Consider the following 19051-nt stretch of genomic DNA (forward strand, 5'->3'; position numbering starts at 1 on the left):
TTGCTAATTCAGTCTTAAACATTTTCTATTATTGTCATTTCAGTCTTAAACATTTTCTATTAGTGCCAATTCAATTTTTCCGATTAATTTTGAGTGAAAATCGCTGACGTGACCTAATAGGTGCCGAGGTGGCCAATTTTTTATAATATTTTAAAAATTTTACAACTTTTTTATTATTATTTTTTCTTTGGTTTTGTGTTTCAATATTGATGAGGGCCACGACACCTCGCCGAGTAGGGGCAAGGTCGTGGCCCTCGCCCGGCCTTGCCTTGATTTGGGCGAGGGTTGCGACCTCGCCCCTACTCGATGAGGCGTCGCGACCCTCCTCGGTTGGTAGCGAGGCCCCAACAACCCGCCCTGGCCATTGAAACAAAACAACAGTGAAAAGAAAAGAAATTAATTAAAAAAGTTGAAAAGATATTTACAATATTATTAAAATTAGCCATGTCGGTGCTAATCGCGCCACGTCGCCGATTTTCGATCAAAATTGGTCGGAATGACTGAATTGGCACAAATCCAAAATGTTTAGGATTAAAATGGCAAACTTAAAAAGTTTAATATTTTTTTAAAATAATTGTCCCATGTAAATTCTACGTAAGATTCGGATGACACATTATTTAAGAGGATCATATGGGCTGAATCAAAGATTGGCAAAAACTAGCGTTCAATGGTCAAACTAAACATTGACATTGACCAAGAGCTGGAAGATCAGAAAAGCGGCTCCTTATAACCTTCACTCGCATCAATTTCCCAAATTGAAGAATTAGGGTTTTTTTATTTTCCCTCTTTGTTTCAACTGAAGCAGTAAAAATGGATAGGCACGGAGGAGACTACGACGGCGACCATTACCACCGTCCCCGCCACTACCCCTCCGACGACTTCCACTACCCCCACCACCACCACCACCACCAGCAGCAGTTCTACGATGACTATCCCGACCCCCACCACCGCCCCTACGATGGCCACGACCCCGAATTTGATCACCACTACAGCCAGCCCCAGCACCATCCCATGTCCGGCGATTTCGACGGTCCCTTCTACGGCAGCGGATTCAACAGTGGCGGCGGCTACTCCGCGCCTTTCAGCGGGCGCAAGAGAGGTACTTCACTATCTCAAGTGATAGGATGTCTCGGCGTTTACTTTTATCCCGTTTGCTGCGTGATCGTCATTGCTTGAGCAATAGCGAGGTTCTGGAGGGAATGTAAGGTTGGTCTCATTTATTTATTTATTGTTGATCCCGGATAAGTCGTGTGCTGCTATGCTCATGGTTTTGATTATGCCAAAAAGTGGAGGTTATGGGGATAAATTTGTTTTTTTTTTTTTTTGTTAAGGACGCGCTGATGCTATGGGTTTGGCCAAGCTTTACGTCGCAGAAGTACCGAGAACGGCTGTTCAAGAAGATGTAAGTCATTCGAACATTCGGGATGCACAAGTTCAGTAGCAAATCTAATGGGAAATGGAATGTGGAGTTGTTTGCTTGTCCTCTTGTCGTTGGTTGGTTTACAAGTGCGAATGCCCTTTGCCCCTTCTGATGTTAAAAGATTTGATCCCATGTATGCACTAGCTAAATATGGTCTGGTGTATTGACAAATATCTTTGCATAGTACTAAACAACGGTATTTAATTTGCATGCTGTCATTCATAAGTAACGCGTGTTCAAAATGTCATCGACTTATGAGGGTTCATAATGACCAAATATGCAAGGAAAAAAGGGGCTTTTCTGTCTTGTTGAAATGATTCAAGAAGAAAGCTCTGATAGTTTTCCCTTTAGACTAGAAGCCGGGCAGCATTTACTTGCTTTGGACTCGTCACACCATTTCAAGAATGCTTTTGGCTTCTCTTTCTTCAGTTTGCTGATCTTATTTCCTGCTGTTTCCATTCAATTGACGGATAACATTTTATGTCAGATCCGACCCCTGTTTGAGCAGTATGGGCATGTTGTTGAGGTTGTTCTGCTTTGGGATAAGAGGACTGGCCAACAGCAAGGTACTGAATTGTTGCATCCTTTCTTAAGCATTCCCAAGTTTTTTTTTTTTTTTTCATGTTTCTGCAGTAACTGAGTTGACCTTTCAGAGGCATATTTGGTTGAAGAAATTTCATTTATTAATCTAGGAGGTGTTTGTCCCAGAGCCTTTCCAGATATTGAGGAGATGAGAAATTTTTTGTTGCGGACTTTACATTCTACTTCATCTAGTGCAAAATCTGAATGATATAACATGTTGATGTTGTTTGTTGTTAAATAGCTACTAGCTAATGTGCTATACGCAACAAAACTCTACAAGTTTAAGAAACTCATGCTGAACTGGTTTCTCAATTTAAAGTATCTTGTCAAGGGAAAGTTGAATGTTGCTATATTATATCACTTATTTTCAAGATTCAAGATCAGTTGCTGGAGACTTGCTTCAAAACACAAGGTGAGGAACACGTTGTTTACATAAGCAGGTTTCTGGCATGCACAGCAGATCTCATAATGCGCAAAAACATGTCTGGAAATGATAATCATGGCCTTCTTTTGTTGTTATTCATTGACTTGGTGGAGTTTATCAATAAAAAAAAAAACTGAATGTTGGGTATAACCGAAACTGTAAAAGGTATTGCCTATTAATTTTTGGGTCCAGATTTCCAATTATTTAATAGTGCAACAACATCCGCCAAGTCTGTTCCTAGGCGGAGTCCATTCAGGGATCATTTAGCACTATGATATTGCCTAATGCACTGTCCTTGTCTTTTAAACAAGCTTCGGACCTTATATGAAGAAGAATCTTTCATGTGCAGAATTATATAACTTGTTTGGTATCTTATTAGAATGTAGCAAGGATCTTTGTTTTCTCAACAGTAGATATGACAGTGCAATTAGTTGTATAGAATAAATATTTGGATGGTGTTGGTGATCGCAGAGACAGTTAAAAACAATTAAACTGGCTGGTGTGCCATAGCTTTTTTTTACACTGTAGAAAGCAATTTAAAACTAATTTTTTGGATGGGTTCCAACTGTTTTCTGATTTTGGTGTTGGTCAATCCATGAAGTTTCCTTGATAATTAATCATGTCATTTCCCCTTGGAGGCTACTATGCTGCTCATAAACATAGGCACAAGAGAGGAAGTCATTAAATTTTTTTTGTAGCATTTTGCAATTTTTATTACGCTCATTTGATGTGTATGCGGGGTATCTCTCACTTATGTCCTGATTGCTTGTGTTGATGCTTGGATTTAGTAGTTTTCAAGGTGCCTTCTCTCTTTGCAATCTTAAACTATCTTTTTATGCCAAGATGGTTCATTTTCCTTAATTCTAGTTTCCCTCTCATCATATGGCCATAATCAATTTAACCTCTGCAGGAAGCTGCTTTGTGAAATATGCTACATTAGAGGAAGCCGACAGGGCTATTATAGGCTTAAATAACAATTACACTTTCCCTGGGGTGAGCACATGGCCTTCTCCCTTGTCCTTAGCATTTTGTACTTGTATTTAATGAATATTCTTCTAAGCATGATAAATTATTAATCTTAGGAAGGATCTCCCATTAAAGTTAGATATGCAGATGGGGAGCGAGAACGCCCTGGTAAGTTGTGGAATTGTTCCTTTGCCACTGCATTTCTGTGGGATCTCACTTGTTTTTCCTACAATTTTTTCATGATAGGACCTCAATTGTTTCCTCCTGTGAAAGTCAGACAGTCAGATGGGGAGCGAGAACGCCCTGGTAAGTTCTGGAAATTATACTTTTGGCACTGAAATTCTGTAGGATCTTATTTGTTTTCCACTACGAGGAAATTCATTTGTCAGTCATGTGTCCTAAGAAGGTGAGTACTCAAAGAAGTCTATCATTTATCTTTTCTCCCCCACCAAGTGATCACCCCCTTCAGCTTTTGGGAAGTCTGTCTTTTATCTTTTCTCCCCTACCGAGTGACCAAGCTTTTGGGAAGTCTATCTTTTATCTTTTCTGCCCCACCAAGTGATCACGCCCTTCAGCTTTTGGGAAGTTACCTAGTGTAAGTTGACCAAGAAATGGTCAGTTGTCATTGAGTTTCTGCAATTAACCAGATGTTGTTTTGTGACCATGAGTGCAACAGATTAAACAATAAATCCTTGGCTTTGCTGCTTGTAAGGAAATTTATTTGTCAGGCATGTATTCGAAAGAAGGATGACTACTCAGAGAAGTCTATCTTCTATCTTTTCTCCTGAATCGAGTCTTCACCCCTTCAGCTTTTGGAAACGTACCTAGTGTGAAGTGGACCAGAAATTGGTCAGTGATTTATTTCATTTAGTTTCTGCAATTAACCTGATGTCGTCCGTGATCATGAGTGGAACAGAGTAAATGATAATGCCTCGGCTTTGTTGCTCTTTCTTCTCTTAGGAAGAGGAAAGTGCTAAAGTTATCTCTTTACTATTCCAATAGTGTGGGCGAAGAGATTGAAGGGATTCTTAGGGGATTCATTCCCCTTATTATTTTAGTTGGAACCATGATTTCCTTTTTTCAACCTTTGGTATATTAGACGGTTCTCTTATATTTTCCTTTGTCCTTAATCTCGTTCAAAATGGATAACTATCACCAACTTAGAACAGTGATTATTGTTTTTTGGCTGAGACATATGGTTTACTGCTAATTATTTCCTTTCTTTATTATGATTCTTTGTTATTGTTATTGGTTATCAGGGCCTGTCATGGATAAGTTATATGTTGGAGGTCTGAACAAACAAGCTTCAAAAGTAGAAATCGAAGAAGTATGCTCTGGACCTATTGAGAATCGACATTTCATTTGGCTTGGGCAGATAGCTGATAGTCTGCTTCAATTTTTTCTTCATAAGTACCTATCAGTGCACTTGTCCTTAATATATGGAGGACATGCATATCTATAACTACAGTCGTCCTTTTTTGTTTATAACTATCTACTTGGATGGTTTCCCCTAGAATATACTTCAGCATCACTGATAGATTATGTGCACTGATTGAGCAGCCAATTTGAGGCAAGAAACATCAGATGATGGACTTTTTATTTTGACACCTCGACACTGAACTGCAAAATGGAACCTTTCAAGCATTTTCATGTCAGATGACTCATGGTAATGTTGGATGTATATAGCTCCTATGCAGTGTGGAGATCATGCTAATGTACGTATGACATAAGGTGATGTGTCCAAACCGTGATCTCAAGTGAGATCTATATTTGAAGGAACTTGCTGCAATGATCACACATGTAGGGTAAATTTCTTTAGGCTTTATGTCTAAAGCTTCTCGAGCATCACGCCTAAGGTTTTGCAATTATCAAACATAGAGAAGAATTGCCTAATGAAACATAAAAGCAAGGACTTTAAGTTTAGCTTACTGCATGACTAAGTGTACAGGAAGAATTACAACCATAAATACACTCTGTTGAACTCCTAATCCAAGTTGAAGCAGTTAAATAGGGAACGTACTTCAGATAGAAATGGGACAGAACTCGAATTGCAATTGAACTCTGCTTCTAGTACTGACCAAAGAAATTATTATTCTAAATAAGGAAAAAAGAAACTAATCAGACTAACATCCTCTTAGGACTATTTCGGTCGTAGGTCGATGTAAGAGTCTGTCTTCACCAAAACTTGGTGTTGCTGTCGATATCTCGACAGGTATGAAATTGATAATCAGAGTGCGTGCATGAACATGTCCTTCCGTAATTGCTTTATGTAGGATATTGTTAATGGTCAACCTCTTTTCTGGTAGTTGTTATGCATATGCAGAGGACAGGACAGGTGCTATTACTGTTGGACTGGATAAGTTGCATTCGTGGTTGAGAAACTAGATTTTTCTTACCTAGTTTTATTTCCTGTACGATTTATAAGAGACTTTTTCTGTTTCAGATATTTTCTCCTTATGGTGTGGTCGAAGAGGTCTACATAGTACGTGATGAACTGAAGCATAGCCGTGGTATGTCTTTGACCTGTCATAGTCCCTTTTTAATTGGCATTAGCACGTGAGGTATCCTGGTCGTGGATGCATTTTTCTAACATTTTGTCTTCTCATTGGTAGTTTCATTGTATAGACTCCACATATAACCATTTGATGGCTACTCTAGAATTGCCTTCTAGTGAACTTATGAAGCATACGCCATTTCGCTCTTACTCAAGTCATCTACATTTTTTTAAATTGGCTTCTCAAATGGACTGGTTTGTACTCAAGATGACAATCTCTAGTCATTTGAATTAGGTCTCTCTTCATTACTGGTACTCTTCTCTTTCTTCTTCAGAAACTTATGTTTCATGACACATTCTCTTCTTTTTGTGTTCTCTCCATATTTTTCCTGAACTTTCTTATGTTTGTGTGAAGGTTGTGCATTTGTTAAGTACTCTCATAGGGACATGGCACTGGCTGCAATCAAAGCATTGAGTGGGAATTTTACTATGAGAGTAAGATTCCAATCAATTTGCACGTTCTCTGCTTCCTGCTTTATAGATGTTGATTAACTATTATTTCAATCTATTTGCTCCAGGGTTGTGACCAGCCATTAATTGTTCGTTTTGCGGATCCTAAGAAACCTCGGAGTGGAGAACCTAGGTATTTCAACTGTAGAACTCTTTTCTGGAATTTTCATTGGGCATTCAACTAGTTCTTCACGCGCGGCCACAATTCTGGCATTAATACCCATAGGAATTGATGTGAGAGATTGTTGAGTCTATTTCAACTTCCATATTCAATACCTTCTATCGTTATTTTACCTTGAAATATCTGCTAATGACTATTAATATGCATAAGCTGAATGACACGGTCTAGCAGCTCTCCAAAGTATTTAAGATTATTGTTTTCTTTTCCTGCTAAGACAATTTGAGGCTTACCTCTGGACTTAAGGGGTACTAAGGTTATATCATACGTCAGTACAAAATGTTTTTCTTATCATCTGTAATATATACATGCTTGGTGTGGCATGATTCAGGAAGGGAAATTACTCTGTGGATTCCTGAAGCTTAATCTATTTCTTTTCCTCTTCCTTTTAGTTTGTCCTTTTATGAAATTACAGCTGTATAGATATAGATTTTCTCTACCATGACCAAGGAACAGTTGCTCATCTGGCGCTGGCTGCCATGAACACTTCTCCTTCCTCTCTTTTCCCTTCTTCTTTGAGAAATATTCAAATTTGTTGATGCATTACTCATAGGCCCACACGGAATTTTGGTGAGCCAATTGGAGGATCTATAGCCCCTAGCGCACCAATTACCAAGCAGCATATTTCCACACATTCACAGCCGGTACCTGTTTCTGAGATTGTAGACCGAGCTACTGCAGATGACGGTATCATGCAAAATCCTTTTCCTTCGATGCAGCCAGCATCTTTAGAGGTATCTCAGAAGTATGTGCAGACTCCAGAGGTCACTGGGTCATCACAACCATCTGCCCCCCAGGCACAGAAGCATCCGCAGGTGCTCCCGCAATCAACTCAAAATTCCGAGCAGCAGCACAGTTCACAAAGTACCAGGCAGGAGGTACTGTTTAGTTGCTAGAAGCATCTATTGTACTATACCGTTCGTGGGAATTTATCTGCTGCTGTTACTATTGTACAGTAAATTGTATCCTTGGTGTTCATTTCTTTCATGCAAATCTTCATTTTCTGCTGTACGTGTTCATCTAGTTTGTTCTACTGTATTCTCAGTCTCCTCGGGCGGTTCCAAGCACTTCTGCTTTGTCTCCTGCATTTATTGAGATGGATGATTTAGAGTGTGATTGGAGTCAACATGTCTGCCCTGATGGAAACAAGTATTACTATAATTGTGTTTCATTGGAAAGCACAGTAAGTATTATGCCCCTGAGCAGTGACTGCTCATAGTTTACGAGTTCTTGCAGTGGAGGGTGATATGTATTTGTCTAAGTTGGTTGCAGTGGGATAAGCCGGATGAATTTGCAAGATATGAACGAGAATTGGAGAAGAGGCGAAAGCAGCAATGTGATGGCAAACATTTTACTGCTATCACACCAGATTGTTCTAACCAACAAATTGCTCAAGGACAATCTCTGTCACTTCAGAATACTCTCCTCTCTCGGGAACTGAAACATCATGTATCTCCCCTGGTTCGTGGAACATTTTGACTTGATCTTCCAACTCTAGAACATCTTCTTTTGTTGTAGTTGCATTTGGGAGTTGATTAGCCACGGTACCAGATAATTACTGCACAGATTTGGTTGATGCTTTATTTGATCATACTTGTCCATTTACAACTCTGCTGCGGCCTTTCTTATATTGTTATGCTGGAAAGAATGACAGCTTCTGTCTTGAACTTCTGGTGCTAGAAAATTTACAATTCTGTCTTGAACTTCTGGTGCTAGAAAATTTGAACTTCTGTCTTGAACTTCTGGTGCTAGAATGCTTTATTTGGCATGCTGATCAAACATAAACACCTCTTTGATCAGAACACTAGCTGCCAAAATTCCGCAGTTTACTCAAAGCTAATAAGCAATCCAAAAGCCTTCCAGATTGTTGTTGACGTGACTTGCTTCATTCATGTGCTGTATATATATTTACGACATGACTTCGTTAGAAAGCTAGTTGAATAGTTCTACTAATAAATGTTACTCGTCTTGATATATAATTGATGTAACTCTATTATCTGCATTGAACTTGGCCCCACACATGGATGTCCTTTGTTATGAGTGCTTCTATCCAGGAACATCTTCTGGTATTTTTATATGGTTTTCGCGAAGAAATGCCTGGGCGCATTGTTAAATGCCTAAATAAAGAAAGATTGTCATTTTCAATGCATTGTTTCTCATTAACAATACCACTTTTGTGTTTGCTTGATTGGGATCAAATTCCTTACTCTCTGACATGCTGTTATTTGCAGGAAAAGGTACATTAAGAAGGAGCTTCAATCTATGATCCAACATGCATTTAGCAGGTACAATGGGTTTTCAAGTTAATTACGAGGAATATACTTGTTTTGGTACCAATAGTTAGGTGATTTGTGTGTTGTTGATTTGGCCACTTATCTTTATTTTAGGATAATTGGAATTTAAGGTTTTTTTTCCCTCAATCTACTTGTTCTTTTGGAAAGTCAATGGTCTAATTGTACACTCTTGCTCGACTCCTCGCTTATACCTACTATTCTATGTTTGTGCAGATGGAAGATATTCAGATAACGGGCAAACAGACAGGGGATTAGTTGGAAACTGAAGCTAAAGGGTGCGGTATTCATCTGATATGTGATATCACTCCATTAGATGAAGAGGCCCTCAGCCTTATGAGGGATTGATTTCGGTTCCTGGGTATGAGAGAAAATCCCCGTGAGATAGCTAAGCTAGACGTTGGTAAAGTCGGTTGTGCATAATGGTGTTGTAGATTCTTCTCTTCTTTGAGTGCCTCATTTTGGTTTCTGATCTCTGTTAGATGTTGCTATTCGGAATCTTGCGCAATTTCAACAAGGCAAAATGCTGCGCAAGTTCAGATGGGAGATAACACTGCTATTACATGTTTTTTTTTTTTTTGGTGACATTATGACGAGGTTATACGCATTGTTTTAGATCATATATACAAGACTGGGATTATGTGATGTGTATGTTAGTGTGCACCTAAAAGTACATTAGTATGGTGCGTTTATTAGTAGGCGAAGCGAACATGCACGTGAGGAAGTGCATATATATTGTTAGATATTGATGCATTGAACTCTCTCAATGCAATGGTGCTCTAATCTGAATATGATTGCAGAAAACATATTCATTGGCGAGCCACTGATCATCCAATCCACGATAATCTTAAATTTTGATTTTATAAGGATATTCAAGATAGATGAGGCGATTGCACCTTAAATGCATCTACTTAGGATTGTGATGTCTTAGTCAGAATCATAGACGGTTTTAACTTCGGCATGTGATATACCTTTGCACGCGCACTCAAAAAAACACGGAGCCATCATCAGATTTCATCCCAGTGTCATCTCTCAAAGACCTGAAAAAAAAGGGGCCATTCTTGTATGTTCTCGGATCATGTAATCCCCTTCCTTTCAGCCATTAAACGTCACGGGCTCCACACACGACCGACATGATCTACGATCGAGATGGAATGGGCTCGCATGCATGCTGAGACTTGCTAACATGAAAAGGGGCACGGCAAGGCGCAAAAGGAAAAGCGAAAGAGAGAGACGCCACTAAACTAAGCAATCCAAGGTGGGCCGGTGGGATGTGGCTGATTTTATTTTTCCCCTTTTGTGGACTTCCATGCATGAATCAAGAGAAGCGATAGAGAGCACTTTATTCTTCCCAACAAATCCTCAAAATCTATGCACCAACTCTTCCATTAATGGTAGTTTAGGTTCCCAGACATCAAAAAGAGAAAAAGAAAAAGGCAACACATGAGAAGCTTCTGCATTTTGAGTTGCCTTCTTTCAGAAATGCTAAATACCGCGAGAGAGAGAGAGAGAGAGAGAGAGAGAGAGAGAGAGAGCTACGAATCCCCTACTTCGAACGAAATTAAATGCATATTCTCCGACAAACACAAGAACACCGGACAGTAAGGGATACAGAATCAGGATGACTTAATGGGAGAGATCTTGCCATTCATAGAACTACTCGGCTTCTGATGAAACGTGTGAGAATCATGCACATCGAGGGAGACGAAGCCTGCGTAAACCAAACATTTTCGCAAGCTGGGTATGAATCGGGGAGCGAACGCACTCCCGTCCCTTGGTTTAGGAGCTTAAGGAAGAACAGAACAGCCGTGAAAGAACAAAAAGATCATGAACTTCTTCACATCACAGAATTAGTGCCTAATTTTACTCTCTCTGCATGAGCAACATTACAATACATGTCATGAACAACAGTAAGCGATCAATGGAAAGTCCATCACCTGCGCTTCCCCCCCTCTCTCTCTCTCTCCTTTCAGTCATTCATCAGTGAAGAAAAGAAAAAACTAGTATGCACTCGTCAATATGTCATTATCTTTTACTACTCTTCCTCCTTGAGGACATGAGAAGGGACCATGTCCTGAAGAAGCCCGTGGTCCGCAAGAAAATGAGACGGGCCCGGACCGCAGAAACGCATCTTGTTCAAGAATACAGCTGCATTTATTGACCCTGAGCTTGGAACCACCGCACTGTTGCTGCTCATTGACCAGTTGTTGGCATAGGAGTGTTGTTGATAGCGATGAGCATGATGTTGGGTTGAACTTGGTCCAGGCATAGCAGGAGCGGAGAAGGCGGCAGCGGCTCCAGCGGGAGGAGGGGGGACTACTCCGGAAAGGATCGACCGGGGCATGACCGGGCTCAGATGGTTGTGCTGGCCCTCGTAGGTGGTCACCACGATGCTGGGGTCGCTCACCGACCGCTCGACTCGCTTCTTCACATTGCATGAGGCAGTAGTGCAACGATAGTAACTCCTGAAATCAACCCACCCGAAAAAAAAATATAAGAGGCAAAACCCCCGCGCATCAGTACCATTGCCATGATGATCCAACGCAAGCGGGTCACCCCAAGCTAAACAAGAACACAAAAAGAGAGGACAAAATCCGAGAGAGGGGCGACTTTATAGGTTCTCTTGAAATGAATATTCTAATGTAAGCTGCTAAAACACCCATGTGGGTTGTCTTAATTCTCAGAATACTCACAGAAGTTCTCTCTTTCCTCTTCTTTTATTCCTGTTTTTCTTTTCTTGTTGATTGTGTACAAGGTGAGAATGAGCAGTACCTAGGAAAGGGGCTGTTCTTGACAGCTTTTTGGCCGTACTTTCGCCATCGGTAGCCATCTTCCAGATGATCAACCTCGCTTTTCGTCATGAACGCGACTCTGGGTTGCCTCTGTCTCTTCTCGTTCGTCTTCTTCGCCTTCAACCTGATTCGCACGCACGCCCACGGGGTAATTAATTTACAGAACACACTCTCCCTGAAATCTTCTTGATTTTATCCATGGGAAAAAACCTGGTTTTTCTAGCGGTAAATGCGCACTGCACCAGAAACCCCTATGTGGCTTCACCTCAAATTGATCCCCACTAATTTCTAGGGTTGTGTTCGGGTGCACCCAGTGAACCAAAAACCCTAAAAATGAAAGACCCATTTGCAAGATGCACTTGCACTACGAAGGAGCTCGAAAAGAAAAGAGATCGAGCTGAAACAAAACAAGAAAACTCACCGCTTCTTAGTCTTCTGGTCCTCTTCTTGCTCTTGTTTCTCTACTCCCTCATCGTCAACCGTGGCTTTGACCTGCTGCTCGTCGTCGTTGTTGTTCAGCCCGTCGTTGGACGCGGAGGATATCGAGGAGGAGTTGGGCGTCGCCGGCGGGTTCACGACCTCCGACGACGAGTCCATTGCATTACTCGCCGGGGGCTGGAGCAGCACGTCGAGCAGCGAAGGGCTCGAGTCTTGGTGGAACCCCAGAAGCTCCATGAAGCCCAGCGAGCTCGCCATCGTGTTCTTCTCGGCCTCGGAGATGACGAAATCGGACAAGCCGTGATCGGAGAACATCAATGATGCGGACTTGTCGACGTTCTCCATCATCGCTCGCTCTTTCATCAAGTCCCGAGAGAGAGAGTTGGGATGTGGGTGCAACTTCAAGTTCAGACCAAGGATTCACACCGATATTCCAAGTTGAGAGAGAGAAAGAGTTAACTTTTGGAGTTGTGCACTTGGTGGAAGGAGAGAGAAAGAGAGGGGCGAGTTCGATCTGGGTTTATAACACGGAGAGAGAGTGAGAGAGAGAGCTTGGTTGGCTTTGGGTTGGGGAGATAAACGAGATTTTCTTTGGGAAAATTTTGTGCAAACTCAATTTCTTTGGGAGTAAATTGCATTAGCATATATTATTCCGATTACAATATCTAATTGACGGGTCATAAATTATGGACATCATGCATATAAAAAAAAATCATAATTTATCGATCAAATATTTGATTGGAGAAATCAGTTGGGATAAATGAAAAACACGATCAAATTATCTTTCGGTTACAATTTCTTCTTTTTTTTACCCTTTTCTCGTCCGAACAAGCTATCCGATTGAATGCCGACTGACCCTCTTAATTTAGATATGTCATGTGATAGAAATTGAAGTCGAAAACTCAAAAAAGGTCAATTTTTTTTTATTTCTTTTTGGGTGTGAGATGGGAAAGAGGAGGGAGTAAAAATTTGAGTTCATGTGCCGTCCTTCCATTTCCTGTACCAACTCAGGGGGCAGGGGCTTCCAATCGGAGCATAAGAGGTACGGCCACGAATCCATGGCCCGTAACCAATCCACGAAATGAAGGTTGACCGGCAAATTCAGGTCAAACAATGTACGGAAACGACGGTGGTGGGGAGCCAGGTTAGGTTCGATGGACGCGACGGAGGAGGAGGAGGAGGGACCGCATCACGTGAGGGCTCCTGGTTTTTGCCCGGTGGGCCAGTCGGGTTGGACCCGAATTCTCTCTCTCGCGAAAGGAGAAAAACGTTGACCGCCGAACCTGCTGGGCTCGGTGTGAACGATGTTGCATGGCACGTGAGGTGATTGCGGCATGATTGATGCCCCCACGCGCTTTCCGGTTCCCCCCCTCGTGCGCGTGTGAACCAAATCACGGCCATCGTTCGTGCATCTTTTTCCACGACCAAAAAGAACAAAATAAAATAAAAATCGCAGTTTATAAATCGAATATTGTGACCCCAAAAAAAGGAGACCCATCAAATTCACAGTTTAATTCCATCTGAAAATTATGTTTTTTCCATGGGTAAGTTAAGTTTTCTTTGCAATCAGCATATATATGTGGGCTGGATGTAGATAATCGGTGGCTAAGAAGCCGAAAAATGAGTGATTTGAACATGGACTAAATGCACGATGCAAGTTCGATTTATGTTGTCACCGAATCGAAAATAGTCCTATAGTTGAGTCATATAATGTTCTGAGCTGCTTGCGTGAGTTTCGATTTGCATTTTAGGCTCCGTTTGATTCACGAAAAATGAATGATTTGAAATATATTTTTCAAAAAATGATAAAATATTTAATTTAAAAAAATAATCAATAAAAAATATTATTATTACCGACAATAAATTATGTCTAAATATTTGTCTAGACGTTTTTTTTTTCGTATATACGTTTTTTAATACGTGATAGAAGAGAGTATTTTTTGAAAAAATATTGTTTAACTCATTCATTTTCCGTGGATCAAACAGAACCTATGGATTTTTTAATCTTTTTTTTTTCCATCAGGTTGAATGGATTAAATTCACTGTAAGGTGAAGTTTCCCGAAAAATCTAATTTTTGAAGACTTTGTGGAGCGTTCCAATATAACAAATAGACATAGGAAAAACAAAGATGAGCTCGAAACAAGAATTCGATTGTCCTCAGGTTAAAATGGCTTACTTCTACACTCTCGATTTTAAATTTTGAATTTTTTACTCGCAAATTATTACTGAGAACAGAACTGTTACAAAATATATCCTTGTTCATGAGCAGGGGGTGATGATTTCAAATGTATCCGACAAGTTTCAAAATTATCAATGATGTGAAGAAAGTAAAGTGTAAGAATGTGACTTATATAGTGGGAACACGAAAACACAAAAAAAATCCATTCATTCCCTTTAGAAATTGGAGCATCTGAATCTTTTTGGTGGTGTGAACTCGGAGCGCACCGTTCGCTTTTCCCAGGCTGCGATCCCGATGCCAAATTGAGCTTTTGCTTGCTTTTGCAGCAAGATGGAAAAATACCCACGGACCGAAAAGACACAAAACAAAGATCGAAATTTATTTCAAAAAGAAAATTGATTATATAACAATATATTTTGGATCATAAAAAATAAATAATAAATAATTAAAAATTATTATGAAGTCCATATTTTTAAAAACTTATGGCTCACCACACACTGTTATTTACTCAATTATTAAAAGAATGCCATGATAGCAAATTCCTTTCAAAAATGCGAGCATCCAAAAGCGTAATGTGTCGATTTGTCGATGCCGAATTGAATTTTATCGTAGGATTGCTGCCGAAGCTAAATAGAAAGATCAAACTGCAATGACTACTATAGGACATGGACTTAAACTGAATTCGGATAATAGTAGGAGGACAGTCTTTTTTTTTTCTCTCTCCCCCTAAAATGAAAATAAAATAGATGGGATTTTTAACTTATTCCTATAAAGAGAAAAGGCACAAAAGAAAAGGGCAAAAACAAGAAAAGAAAAGAAAGAATCGACATGAGATTGCTTTCACTTTGGGTGGGAACCCTCTATGATGATGAAAGTTCTCGCACGTGCGGCCTACCACGAACCCCAAAAAATAAAAAGAAAAGAAAAGAAAAGAAAAAGCCAATTTAATTTCGCCCCCAGTTACATAAAGTTCCGTGTAAGACCAGCTCTCTCTCTCTCTCTCTCTTGCGTGGCGTGCATTCAATTATTTGGTTCGTTTAGGGATTAAATTAAATTTAATTAATGTTCTTGTCATTTTGTTCTCATTAGTTAAAAAACTAAGTGTTTAAAATGGGCACGAAATTTTATTAGCGCCCAATAATTTAGGGCCATGCGCATATTAAATTCGTGCACACAGCGTACGTGTGCATGCAACATAAGGTTGGATCCATACATAGAGCGCCCCTCATGAAAATACGGACAAAAATCGATTGCTTGTTCGAGGGAAAGAAAGAGATTTCTTGAGCCGAGCAATTCACGTATAAATAGGGCAGGGTGTTGTCGATTACGATTTCATCATGTGTCGCCTGCATTTGTAGCTTCGTTATTTTGTGTACGATAAATGTGATTTTTTTTATGTTCATTTTTAGGAAAACTAGCTATGCATCGCATATATGTTTGAATAGACTAAGATATCTTGCTAGCTAATCGCGTTCAGGGCAACCATTTAATCTAATAAACGTGTTTCGAGAAGAGTACATTCGAAAGTCCGGACCTAGCTTTGTTTGGCTTTCCTACCGGAAAAAGGAAATCGAAAGGCTTATTTGCGATAAGTAAAGTCGAAGAGTAATTTTCTTTTAACTCTCCCGATCAAATTTACAAATTATCCGATTTCCAAAAAGGATCATAAAAGTTATAAGCCAATCGACCAGACAATATTCCTTTTATACCTTGAGAGTTTTGGGTGTTTATGGTTAATAGAAGATTTCAAGGCATGAAATGAGATTAATGTGGTTAGATCGAGATATGACGACATTCCAGCCAACTCGATCCTCCGCCTTCAAGAATGTTGGATCTTGAGCTAGCTTAGGTCGAGATATCAGACTCTCACGGACGTAAATTTTACTGAAATAATTAAGCTACCAGCATGAGTTAGAGGAATGGCCGAACATGGAAGTTTGATAAGGAATCTCCCTAGGAGTCGAGGGCGCTTTATAGGGCTTATGCTAAGGTGCTCCAAGCTTTTACGCCATCTTGGTATATTCCTTTTCTAGGGTTTTGCTTGTGACATACGCCCCTTAATCTTATAGGCCCCCCCTCTGATTAATCAACTTTTTCTCTCTTAATTAAATCGACATCCAACTTTTTCTTATGTACGTCAACGTCATGCTCGTAGCGGCAGGGAAATTCGACAAAAAATAGGAAAAAAAAAAGGGAGATAGAAATCCCAATTTTGAGTGGCCGTTTGACTAAGATGTTTGCTTCTTTCGTACGTTTAGGAGCTCAAAAACGATTAAATTAACAGTACGGCGAGATTAGGGAAGGAAAAAAAGAAGAAGAAGAAGATTAATCTTCTAGTCACCATCTTCAGTTACCGAACCCTAGCTTGGGGTTTAGTGCCAAGCTTTTGACCATTGTTACGAGTGTCCGAGGTCGCAATACTCTATGTTTATGGCTAGGGTTCGGACAAAAGGAGAGTAGCCAGTATGTTTACAACATAAGTTTATAAGCAATGACTGACAACCGCTCTTTAATTATAGAAAAATTTGGACGTGTTCTTGTCCTTTTGGAGTCGTTTTGTCTTTGCAACGTCTACCTGTTCATCGAGTAGATCTCGGGGTTACGCGGAAAGGGAGATGCTTAGGAATGCTATTCTACTAATCAGTCCTGATTTATTATCTATGTTTGTGACGATTGCGCCAACCCTAACCCCCATTTAATAATGACCTCCGATTTCTGCGGTATTGCACTTTGGCCTAACTAGGCCGTTTTTACCTTTGATGTCTATAGCTTATAGCAGCTACAGCACCATGAGAGGGTGGATCAAATCAACATCGTGAGACGATGCTTTTAGGTTGCATCTCTCCCCATTCCAAAGGCTCAATCAGAAGCCAATCGCCGTTTATCGAGGATCGCGTGATTTTGTTTTTGGGGTTTTGTCCTTTTTTATGGATGACTGAGAAAAGCTTTAACGACGAGGTTGTCTCGATAGTTAAAGACCGGATATCAAATTCAGGTGTACGATACATGGGCGCCCGCCAATCCATGTGAACAATTTCTTGTCCGGCTCGTCGGCTTGGGGGGGGTTTGTTTTGGGGTTGGGGTTGGGGTTGTTAGCTCAAGTCTTATCGGGTGATTAGTGGCCGGCTTGATTTACTTTTAGTTGGACGGATAGGCTTTCTTATCATGAACAAGCCCGGGACATGTATGGACCATGCCAAAATTAGGGGAGAGTCACGATTGTAACTTTCTCTTTCAGAGGCTTCTCGCCTAATCAAATCAATACTACTTAATTTTTACGATATGGTAATTAGTAAATGAACCGAAAGTTTCCACCCGGCACTAATAAAGGAAATACACGAAACTTTTCCGCTGTGAACTGCCAGCACGAATGAGAATAATAGTTATGGCAATGTGAAATCGTTGATGGCTCGGCGAAATGGTCATTATCTAGGAATACTATAACAGCGACCGTTTCGGGCGGGTACCTATGTTACATGAAATTCGTTTTTGTCGTTTTCACTTGTTTGTATTGTATAATAGTCATGAATTCCATATACATTTGTCACGGATTGGGGATTCCTAAACCAAGGTTGTAGCTGCTATTTTAATTGGAGACAGATTTCCCCCCACTATTTCACCTAACCCTCACCTTAATTTAATGCATGTCTCACCAACTCGACCTTATCTTATTCGAATCCAATCTCGTTTTTTATTGAAATCCTTCTAGATTTCGTGCACACGTATACGCCTCTCACGTACGAGGATGGAGACGTGAGTATATGGGATGGCCATGGATAAAAATAGATGCAGTGCTCTGCTCGTATCGACATCGGGGGTCGACGTCTCGTGTTCGATTCGTATTCTATATACACTTAAATATTACGGGGCTCTCAGTTATTTTTATGGAAAAAAAAAAGGGGTTAAAACGGAAGCTTATAATCGTTTTCATTCCATTGCGATGGAGATAATATAGTTCCCTAGTTTCACTTTGATCCGAACACCAAGTCTTGTTTGTAAATATAATTGGGTGGGATTTCAAATCTTAAAACCCCTTTTTTTTTCCATATTAATCTCACGCCGTCGATCAAGTGGACCGACTGGGAATCTGTTCTCGTGACAAAACTTAGGTCAAAATCAAATGAAACCCTAATTTTTAAAACAACAATGTAAATAATGAGTTTTCAATTGGGCAGTGAACCCAATGCGCTGGTTTTTCCAAGGGGGAATATCGCAAGCGGTGACCCGCTGATTTCGAAGTCAAAACACTTGTGGCTCCACCCGACCATACATTCTTGGTCTCCGTACCCAATTTTAAAAAACGAGCTCGTGGGGGAGGTAGTCAACTGGAAATCGACAACGCTCGAAGATATAATTATCATACGTACGTGCTTAATCAAGGGTTTTTTATGATAATCATGATATCGAAGCGATTCGCAGAGATTAAGAAGGGTGACACCTTGCCCTAATTATATTCAACAGCCCATGTGCCCATCACAGAGAGAGAGAGAGAGAGAGAGGTTGTCTTGATCATGTTCCACGTACGTATCCAAAACTATTTTTGCCCTAATTAACCTATTCTACTAAATGTATCATTGTTAAGAGCATTGTCTTTTCCTTGTCATTTCATGTGTTTATCAAGTGTTAGATTTAGGGAGGTAATTTCGTGATCTGCTCTCTTTGAAGCTTTGGGAAGGGGTCTGAAACGAAACCGCCGCCCTCGCGAACCCTACGCAAACGCGATTGGATGATGAAAAGAGGTCGAAGTTGAAGCCGGAGTCGGAGTTGGAGTCGATG

At 40.3% G+C, this 19051-nt stretch overlaps 2 protein-coding genes across 6 annotated transcripts; one reads left to right on the forward strand and one right to left on the reverse strand.

Moving 5' to 3' along the window:
• Positions 1 to 701: 701 nt before the first annotated feature.
• Positions 702 to 9411, forward strand: LOC115754578 (flowering time control protein FCA). Of its 5 annotated transcripts, none has more exons than XM_030693639.2 (15): positions 705 to 1099; positions 1332 to 1402; positions 1908 to 1986; positions 3337 to 3419; positions 3509 to 3560; positions 3639 to 3698; positions 4652 to 4719; positions 5836 to 5902; positions 6302 to 6381; positions 6465 to 6529; positions 7128 to 7452; positions 7599 to 7757; positions 7847 to 8035; positions 8806 to 8859; positions 9082 to 9411. In XM_030693639.2, the coding sequence occupies exons 1-14, from the start codon at positions 811 to 813 to the stop codon at positions 8818 to 8820; spliced, it is 1602 nt and encodes a 533-aa protein (XP_030549499.1). In that variant the 5' UTR covers positions 705 to 810; the 3' UTR covers positions 8821 to 8859; positions 9082 to 9411. The 5 variants fall into 5 exon arrangements, with proteins under 5 accessions (XP_030549500.1, XP_048137550.1, XP_030549502.1 ...); XM_048281590.1 differs by having other exon boundaries at positions 708 to 1099; positions 7620 to 7757; XM_048281593.1 differs by lacking the exon at positions 3639 to 3698 and having other exon boundaries at positions 704 to 1099.
• Positions 9412 to 10677: 1266 nt separating this feature from the next.
• On the reverse strand, positions 10678 to 12587 carry LOC115754581 (WRKY transcription factor 23). Its single transcript, XM_030693649.2, has 3 exons — positions 12079 to 12587; positions 11638 to 11781; positions 10678 to 11330 (listed from the first exon to the last, which is right to left on the reverse strand). The coding sequence occupies exons 1-3, from the start codon at positions 12456 to 12458 to the stop codon at positions 10901 to 10903; spliced, it is 954 nt and encodes a 317-aa protein (XP_030549509.1). The 5' UTR covers positions 12459 to 12587; the 3' UTR covers positions 10678 to 10900.
• Positions 12588 to 19051: the final 6464 nt, after the last annotated feature.

Source organism: Rhodamnia argentea, chromosome 1, assembly GCF_020921035.1.
Source record: "Rhodamnia argentea isolate NSW1041297 chromosome 1, ASM2092103v1, whole genome shotgun sequence".
Classification (NCBI taxonomy): Eukaryota; Viridiplantae; Streptophyta; class Magnoliopsida; order Myrtales; family Myrtaceae; genus Rhodamnia; species Rhodamnia argentea.